Source organism: Eurytemora carolleeae, unplaced genomic scaffold (genome assembly GCF_000591075.1).
Source record: "Eurytemora carolleeae unplaced genomic scaffold, Eaff_2.0 scaffold770, whole genome shotgun sequence".
Lineage (NCBI taxonomy): Eukaryota > Metazoa > Arthropoda > Copepoda > Calanoida > Temoridae > Eurytemora > Eurytemora carolleeae.
The window spans coordinates 131,033-141,215 of NW_019402185.1; the positions used below are offsets into that span (position 1 = coordinate 131,033).

At 31.2% G+C, this 10,183-nt stretch overlaps 1 protein-coding gene across 1 annotated transcript; it reads left to right on the forward strand.

Annotated features, from left to right (window-relative positions):
* The first annotated feature begins 1,251 nt into the window (after window positions 1-1,251).
* On the forward strand, window positions 1,252-9,270 carry LOC111718206 (MFS-type transporter SLC18B1). Its single transcript, XM_023493744.1, has 9 exons — window positions 1,252-1,350; window positions 2,655-2,732; window positions 3,967-4,024; window positions 5,239-5,335; window positions 5,561-5,721; window positions 6,819-6,899; window positions 7,532-7,681; window positions 7,819-8,023; window positions 8,078-9,270. The coding sequence occupies exons 2-9, from the start codon at window positions 2,665-2,667 to the stop codon at window positions 8,710-8,712; spliced, it is 1,455 nt and encodes a 484-aa protein (XP_023349512.1). The 5' UTR covers window positions 1,252-1,350; window positions 2,655-2,664; the 3' UTR covers window positions 8,713-9,270.
* Window positions 9,271-10,183: the final 913 nt, after the last annotated feature.

The window sequence follows — 10,183 nt, forward strand, 5'->3', positions numbered from 1 at the left end:
GTCCTGGTTAATAGTCCAGTGTCCGAATTTAATGAATTTAAGCCACGTCTTAAATCCCCAGAAACCCGGTTTCAATTGAGCGTCGGCATAAATATAAAAATGGAATACACTTTTAAGTAAAACCAACCATATTTGATCCCCCGGCTCAAATTTAAGCCGCGGCACAAATTCTTTAAATTCGGCTCCAGGGAGTTTTAACTTAAGAACCTATTAAAACCCATTAAATGTAGATTTTTCGTATTTGCTATTTTATACTTTTTGTTTGGCTGTCTCCTAGGTATTTAATCATAAAGTTTTCCACATTAGATAAAAAATGTTAATAATTGAAAGAGTTTAGGCAGAATTCAGAAATTAAGTGATTCTGAAATCTATTATATTGTATTCTATAAAATGACCTTTTACTAAATGTTTTGGAACAATTAATATACAAGAAATATCTAGTAATTATTCATTTTATATCCTTTCCAAACTCTGAAAGATATATGATAGAATCAGTACCTAAAAGTTAACTGCTATTGCAATGGTAAATTTTATTGGGAAAATTTGAAAACAATCTAATTTTTTTTAATTTTTACAAAATTTTACAGATGATTAGGAATAATTGGCTTTTTTGAGTTTTGTATTTTTGTTTCATTTTAATCACACGGTATGTCTTTCTGACGGTCATAAACTTTTTTTTTTACAGACAAAAACAATGTTTTAAGAAATTTTAAACCTATATTAATTTTTAGAGAGAATCACTGATTAAAGTTTGTTTTTAAGGGCAAGCTCATTTTTGAGAATTTAACTGTTATTGTAATGGAGGGTTTTATTGGGAAATAAAAAAATGTTTACAAAAATTTTACTAAATTTACAAATGATTAAGAGTTTTGAGTTTTGTTCTTGTGTTTTTCATCTTAACCACTTTCTTACAGTTATATTTTATTTCGGTATTTTTTACTTACAAATATTTTTAATATAACTTCCTAAAAAAAAGAAAAGAAAGCATTAGATTAGTGTTTTTTATTAACACGCATTATGCTCGTTATAGTGTCCGTGAAATAAAGTCGTAAAATGTGTATTTATAAATTTATAAATATTATATTTATTTATTCTACAGTACACACGCTTCATTTTCTCAGCCCAACAAAACTCATGTGATGTCTATATACAAGTTTCTATTTAGCAAAGCTGGATAGATATTAGATAGATAGATAGATAGATAGATAGATAGAAAGATAGATAGATGAAAACAGAAATATATTTGATAGATAGATAGATATTTCAATAATTTCAGTAGCATTCCCCTAGTTTAGGACTTAACAATGATTATTTAAATGTTGTTATTCAGTGACTCAACATACATAACAGGTGCTTTTATAATTACATAACAGGTGCTTTTATAATTTTAAAAAACCCTCCATTGAAAGATGGTAACGCCCGATTCACAATGGTGCCTTTAAAAGAAATGTCTGACCAAGTATGACTTAGATATCAATGTTTATTATATTGAAAACTGATTATTTTCAATCGTGATTTCTCAACAAAAGTGACTTCATGCATATCTACTGCAGGACACATATAAGAACTAAAACACTTAGGAAAACGACAATATCTTCCACATTATTGATCAAATCAAGGTTTCACGGGTAACGTTGTGAATCGGGTATTGACATTTATCAATGGTGGGTCACTTGAAAATACGCGTACAGTCCCTTTAAATGTATATTTTTTCTAGCATTTCATTTTTTAAATTGAATTTCTAGATCTATTTAAGTTTTAATTTTAATATATTATTAAATTGATGTGCATGTGGGAAAATTTATAATGCTTCGTTGCTTTACGTGATTAATATTTTTCTAAAAATATTCATTGTTCAAATATCAGAACTTTTGTATAGTTAATCTTGAATACTTGATCTCGATTTCCAGTGTGTTTACCTTTAAATTTGAGAAGTAATGCTTGATCCCCCAATCTAAGTTATCCCTCCAGGGTATGAACACCACGAGATATTAAAGAGGAATTGAACTAATCCTCAGAGTTACATCAGATTATAAAATTAGTTACAAAACCATTTTCGACAATTTAAAACAAAGGACTTTATACTTTCGATCCATATTTTACTAGAAGAAGGCTTAGTATATTTTCAAACCAAAAGAATTTGGGACTGATTCTGGTAGATTTTCTGCTAATTAAAGGGATTATTCTTTCCTACCACTGAAAGATGTTCTTGGGAATCAGAATTGACGAAATTTTTACTGAACATTTTATTCACTTTTTTGGCCTAATAAAGCTATCCTTCTTTTTGTTTTGGTAAAGTTCACAGTATCGAAAAAAATCCTAGAAATTCAAAATAAAACTGTAAAACATTCTGGCTCTTAAGAACATCTTTGAGTGGCATAATGGACTTAAATTTAAATTTTTTAAAGTCTTTAAATGAGACAAACAATCACTTAAAGAATTAATTCCCATGTCCATCTCCCCACACCCCCGGCTCAAACCATACCAAATTAGAACTGCAATTCCTTCTTAATAAGTGTTTATTATCTCCACGAATAATAAGTTTTGGTCGTTATCCCATATTTAAATACCCTTGTATTTATACTTAAAATATACAAACACAATGCTGAAGGATTAAAAAGTATTTTTTAATTTTTATAAAAAAAATATTTTAGGCCGATAAAGATGTCTGAGTCCCAACCTCTGCTTTCTGGTGAAAGAGAGAGGGTGACCTCTAAATCATATTTTGTCAGGAAAACTAAATTATTTTTAAATCTTTTAATCGCCATTTTTAAAATATTCGAACAAAGGATTTTTAATTTACATAATTTTTAAGTTGTATAATGTCAAGTTATGAAAATCTAAAGAGAATATAAAACTTTGAGCGGTATTTTGAATAGATTGCATCTAAAAAAAAATACTTTTAGTTAATGACCTTAAATTCGATTAATTTTACTCATTACATGATTTTTAGGATTTAAAAAAATTCGTTTTTATACAGTTTATCCCTAAATGAGCCATGATACATCAAAAGAATTTATCAAATGTCGTCTTGACAATTTGTCCAGGGTTTTATACTATTTTACGTAAATCTTAGTATTTGAGAAAATAAATAGATAGCCATGAATATGCGGGGTTAAAGAGCTCCATATAATCATTAAATTAAAAAACTAAATATCTGCAACATTTCATTTTCAGATAGTGAAGAACACGACATTTGATGAATTCTTTTAATGTATGGCTTATTTAGGGTTTAACTGTATATTTATACACATCACGTCAAACTAAAGTAAATTGCACGTTAATTTGAAGTCTTATTTGTTTTCAATCATAACTCATCCTACTGAAAAGCTTTTAAAAGAACAAAATTGTTTTGAATTTCTAACGGAATAGATTTGCCTTTTCTCGCATGCTTAAAATCAAAACTAGAGGATCTACGAGATCAAAATGTCGTACTAGTTCTCTCAAGTCTGCAGAAACCAGTGAAAAGCTTGTCTTTTTTTAAAATTTCAAATTCATAATCGAAGTTTCACACTTGGAATTGTTTAGGGTAGATTTGTTTAAAATAAAGCAGATTGAAATACAAAATCCCATTAAACCACATATTTAATCTTTAGCATAAAGAAAGAAGACAATCAGTCAGCAGTTTAACCATGTTTATTGTTTATTTACTGAAAAGGAGCAACCCGAAACAATTTGTATTACTAAATTCAAAAACAGAGAAGCTGCTCTTATTATTGCTTTATAGTTTAAGTGAGGCCAAAATAATTATTGGAAGGATCTAATTGATCTTAAAGATTGCCTAATTTAACATCTAGATCGTTCACTAATTTGGCAAAATAATACTTCTCTGACACCTCGCGATCCAGCCTTTAATCCTATTTAAAACAAAATTTTCTATTTGGTTGAGATCTATGTATCATTCCATACATTTTTTGTAAATAGCAATAAATATTTAAATGTGAAAAAAATTAAAGTTTGATGAAGAACTATTATTCCATTTCTTCTACTCCAAGCATCAGTTGGATTATGCGCTTCCCTCCAGGTATATATCATTTTAAAGGGACTGTACCCCCCCACCCATGGAAATTAATAGTTGCATGCCCGATTCACAATGGTACCCTTTGAACTCTAAATAAAATAACATTGTTAAAGATATGATCGGTTCTCAAAACTTGTTTTTAAGCCTATGTTACCCCTCTGGTACTCATGGGTTTCCTCAAAAAAATGTCATCCCAGTCGTTTGGCCAGCTATAGCCGCTGACGTATATATATCTGCGTATATATATATATATATAGATAGATAGATGCAAGGTGAGACAAAAAAAAGGGTGAATGCAAGATCTTGCATATAATGAATAATCTTAGTTTGGTTATCTCATTTTTGACTAATATATATGAAATTTAAGGAGTTTTTTTTGAAAGGCGACCTCCTAGACCCTTTTAAAAAATCTGCGAAACTTTTTTTTTACTCAAAATTAGAATAATAGAATAAAAGTGCGGAAATATATTATTTCTATCACACCTGAAAGCGATCAGATGGTAGTTTTGGAGAATATGTGCGAAATTAAATTCAGAAAATCCGCAATTTTATTTTTGAAAAAATCGGTTATCCCCATCTTCTTGTTATATATATATATATTGTCTGTTCTGTTGAAAATTGATTCTAATGATTTTTTTTAACTCTAAAATTACGGAATTTCTTAATTTAATTTCGCGGATTTTCTCCGAAACTACTCATCTGACCTGTTTAAGATTATTCACCCTTTTTTGACACACCCTGTAGATATACCATCGTTCTTTGACGTATTATACAGTTTTTTTTAGTTTTTTTTTTACATTATTTATTTATTTATTATGTAGAAAGTGTTTTGAGAACTCTCTACTAATGTTAATTCCCATGAAAAACTGTATACATAAAGGAAATTTATTGCATTGTATGTTTCAATTTTAAAAAGTTCAATTGAATTATTGAGTCATATTTGTTCTAGAACTTTTCTGGCAAGCATGTTTTTAGCTTTAAAATTCAGTGATGGTGATTGACCAAACCTCTGTAGAGTAAAAAAGTAGATGTTAGTTCCACATTTATTGAAAATATATTTTGGTCTAGGTTGACCCTCGTCAGTTCTTGAGATTGTTTCTTCACAAAGATTAAAAAAAAACTGTTTTTAGCTATAATTTTTTTAGCAAATGTCAATTCCTGTAAATTTACAGACAAGATTAACAAAAATTATTTGATTTATTTTTGTAATTGTTTAGGCAACCTTTTATCCAATAGAAGCTGAAGCTAAAGGTGCTTCTGCTGCACAGTTTGGAGCAGTCTTTGGGATCATTCATCTCTCTCTCTTCATATTTGGTAAAAAAACAAAAAATTTAGGATTGTCTCCTTTATTGTGTAGTTTGCACATTTTTTTTGCGCAAATTTGTCAACACATTTTGCACACTTATTTTTATATCAAACATTATCCTCAAATTAATTCTTAGGATGTATCCTATGAAAAATGCATGCACAAATTCTTCGGCGATTTACATAACTAGGCTTCTGCATATCAGTGCAGTGTCATGCTTGTTTCATTTTCAGGCCCCCTGGTTGGCAAGTACCTGTCCGTGTGGGGCGTAAAGGCAATATTCCCTGCTGGATTTGTAATTGATGGAGGAACCTTCATCCTGTTTGGACTCCTCCAGTGGGTAGATGATACCTCAACCTTCCTGGTGTTCAGCTATCTCATCAGGTTCCTAGAGGTATGGTTCAATGTGAGGTACATGCATTGAGTACATAAAGAACTCACATTGGTAAGCTAGGTGATATCACATTTTAAATATTCTTCTTTTAATGAAACATAAAATATAGTCTAACAGTCTAGAAGTCCATGGAGCAGGATTCATCCCAGTATCCGAGGATAAAGCCTGAGACTGAGACCGAACTTAATGTATTCAAACTGCCTACCTCTGGTTCAAATTTGAATTACTGATTCAAATCCTTCTTTAATCTTTAACTTTGAATTGACAGGAGGTGGATCAGTGATGTAGCTCAAATTAATTATATTTGATCCCTGGACGGTACATATACTTTCCTAGATTAGAGTAGAATATCATAACAATCTTGGAAACAATTTGCATTGAACACTCTAGTTTAGATTATCACTGAAGTTTTTTAAAGTTCAACAAACAAGTTAAATTTTGGAAGTGCTGTAATAAAGTTTACTTATTTGGTGTTTTTAAAAAAAGATTAAATATAAGGTTTTGTTAAAAGCTTCAAGAAACAAATCAACATTAATATTTTTAATGTTAATTATTTGAATGTTATTCTTCAGAATAACGGATCACATTAATTTTGCTGCATTCATTTAAAGATTAATAAATAAAAACAATTCTATATAATATATTTCTGTCTGAACAAATTTTTAATTATTTGTTAAAGACTAAATCACATATTTAGAATAATATTTGAACCAATGGAAGGATGTTTGCAATGAATGTACAATTTTGTACATATGTTTTTCAAGGATTATTTTTAGCATGTACAGTGTGCGTGATCTAAAATAAATGATCTAAAATAATAAATAAGTATAACTTGCAAATTCCAACAATCTAGTTATTTGGTAATGTGTTTTTATAAATGCAACAAGATCGTAGCTTTGCGCAACTGGCATCAGTGCAATATGAACATAGAATAAGAGAATTAAAAAAAAAAAAACATTTTTAGGATTTTGCATTTGAATTGATTAATTAGGATTTAATTGATTCCATGATTGAAGAGCAATTAATTTAGGATATTTTTGGACGTTGATATCAACAGATTTATCCTTAATGTTTAATTTGTACACAATTTTAATCAGGGAGTTGGTGCAGCAGCAACATGGACCTCTAACCTATCTATTCTGATGGCTAAGTTTCCAGAGAGGAAAGCTACAGTAAAGGTAACCTTTATCAGTGAAATATCAGTATTCCTGAGTTCTCTTGGGTTCGTTTAAAATATGTACCAACTTTTTAGCAGCAAGGACATGTTATGCAGGGACCAAATTTAATGATCCTTAATCACCTACTTAACATTCAAGATTTTGTACAACCATAATTCCCTGTGTACTTTGGTTCATTTGAAACACTGGACTGACTTTAAGAAATCTAGGGCAAGTTGTGCAGTTATATAATATAGACAGCAAAAAGGGATGGTACACAAAATGAATCAACTTCTTCTTGTGAAATTATTGTGTACAAAGCTATATTCAGTTATCCATTGTAATGATTTTTTTGTCTTACAATTATATTATATATAATAATATAACTAACTTCAAGAATTGAAAGGACTACAGTTAATTTTGTTTCATAAAACGCGCTGGGTTAACCACATACTGGGTATACTAGCAAGAGTAAACTCCCCACCAGGCTATCCTAGCACTGGTTTGGATCATGAAACTTTTAGACTTATGTGAAAGGTTGACAACAAAGTCCATGTGTGTATGTATGCTTCCCCCTATTTTACTTCTCTCATGGAAAATAATTAATATGTAGTTTTTACTTACTTAGGAACCTTATGTTGTAATTTTAAAAGGCATGGTGTGATGCAGCATTTAACTTTGGTCTAACCATTGGTCCTGTGATTGGTGCCTTCCTATATGATGCGGGGGGTTTCTTTCTTCCCTTTGCTGTTACTGGATCAGCAATTCTACTGAGTGGACTTTTAGTTCTCTTTACAACTGAGGTAAAATTTCACATACAATCTGTAGTATAGGTTCAATGGATATAAGCCATTAACAAGAAATCTGTATTATTCACATTGTTGAGCAAACATTGCACAAAGATATCACGACTGGAAACTCTGATCACTTCAAAATTTAGTTTCCTGACATGGAGACTGGGGGAATGGATTTACCAATGAAGAAGGTCCTGGGAAATGTGAGGGTACTTGTTGCTTTAATTACCTGTTCTGTCGGAGCATACACTGTCGGGACACTAGAAGCAACCCTATCCCCGTTCCTTCTCGAGTTGGAGATAAGCGTCAAAATGATTGCTGTTGCATTCTTAGTGATGTCACTTTGCTCAGGTAAGATAATCAATAAATTTTCTTAGACATAAGTTAAATATCTAATGTTTTTAGTTCTTGCAACTCCTCTGTTTGGATTTATCTGTGATTCTAAGTTCTCTCCATGGTTAGTATCTGGTATTGGAACCCTACTTATGTTTGTATGCTTCGTGTTCATAGGACCCTGTCCCTACATGTCCTTTATCCCTGCTACATTTGCAAGTGTTTGTGGATCTTTAGTTGCTCAAGGGTTTGGATGCTCAGCAGTTCTTGTTGCTAGTTTTAGTTCAGCACAAATAGCAGCTGTAGCTGCTGGATTTCCAGATAGTATGGAGGTACAGGCAGTCGTATCTGGACTCTTTACTTCCGCTTTTGCTTTGGGAAACTTCTGTGGGCCAACAGTATCCGGTGTTCTCTATGACATTGTAGGTTTTGAATACAATCTTTTGGTTCTCCAAGCATTAGTTATAATCATATTTATAATGAATATGATTGTGTACTGTGTGCCTCCACTAGAAGTAGAACATGAAGCAGAGATTGATACCCCATCACCATCTAAAGAAGACCTGGAACGGAAGCCATCAGATGCGTATCCTGAGTTGGCTGCTGATATTATTAGATCAAGAGCAGCTCCACCTAGACCAACATCAACAAGAAAATATTCAACATCAAGCAGTGTTTATGAGAGAGGGCAACATCTTGTATTTTAATATTAACTAATTTAATCATTTTGTATTGTATGAAAAGTATATATGAACTTTAAACATGCTAATAAGAACATAGTTCATACACATCACAAAACGGCTATTTTCCAGTCGAAAATTGATCATAACAAAAAAATTGATCCTGATAATTTTGTATAAAAAGTTAAGGTTTTGTAAAATTGTTAAGTTTCTTGAATTCAGAAATACATCAAACTAAGGTAAATTGCACATAACATAATAACATTGAAGTCATATATTTTCCATCCTAATATATTTTATTATAAGGTATTGAGATTAACAAAAATGTTTTGAATTTCTAATTTATCATTAAATAACTTTGATTTTTTTATACTTGTGAGTAAATTTGTAACTAGAGAAGCTATGAGGTCACAAAGTTGTGCCAGAAATATCGCATAAATTTTACCTTCCCTTCTGGTTAGTTCACAGTGATTGTATATATAGATGATTCAAAAACTATTTTGATAAAATCTTTATAAATGCTTTAACAATCATGAATCAACTGTTTTGTGTACTAATTTAAATCAATATATTATGAAACATTCATTCATGTTTTAATGAAAAAGAAGCACTTTTTTGGTCAAAGGGTTGCTCTGCATTTTTATACAGTTGCACAACTGTCAATTTTATATACATTCATTGAAAAAATCCAGAATTTTGTTCCACTTTTATTTTAATGATTGGAAATTGTATCATCTGTGAAAAATGTGTTCATCAACATTTTTTTAGATCTTGTTAATCTTAAAAACGCAATAAGTTAGTTTCTAATAAAATAGTGTTAAGTCTAAATAAAGTATAGCATAGTCGGTCAACCCAATCGAGTAGACATGTGAGTGTGAGCTCCAGATGGCTGGTTAACTGGGAATTCTACCCCTTGGGTAACATGTCAAACATGTCACTCTGAACTGTTAACACAAACATAAAGAAATGCCAAATATTCTTCTTTCCCTAGTTACGCTTTTAAATTATAGAGTTCTAAGGGGGGGGGGGGCAGGGGCTATGCCCCCCTCTAGAACTCTATAATTTTCCATCAGATCAGGTGTACTCAGCAGAATAAACTTTACTTTTGCAAATAACTTCTAAATTCCTTTATTTTTGAAACCTGATGTTGTAGACTTTTGATATTTCGAACCGTTTATTCTTTGGATCTAATAGTCTTTAAGTTGCCCCTTGCCGTCTTGTTATTCAATCTATTAGGAGCACCCCCTCCCCCTTAGCCCTTACCCCTATACTCCCCCTCCCTACCCTGCAATTAACTGAAACCTCTGTGTCGGGCTTAAGGACAGTTCTAAACCAATTTACATCAATTTACATACCTTGATACCCAGATATCAAATTCCCATTCACAGACGGGTCTAATGACAAGACCTTGCAGCAAAACCCCTCCTCTATTCTCATTCATTTCCAGGTAATTGCGCTGGGTTAAGCACATTTGGAGATCCATGAATACCATGAGTAA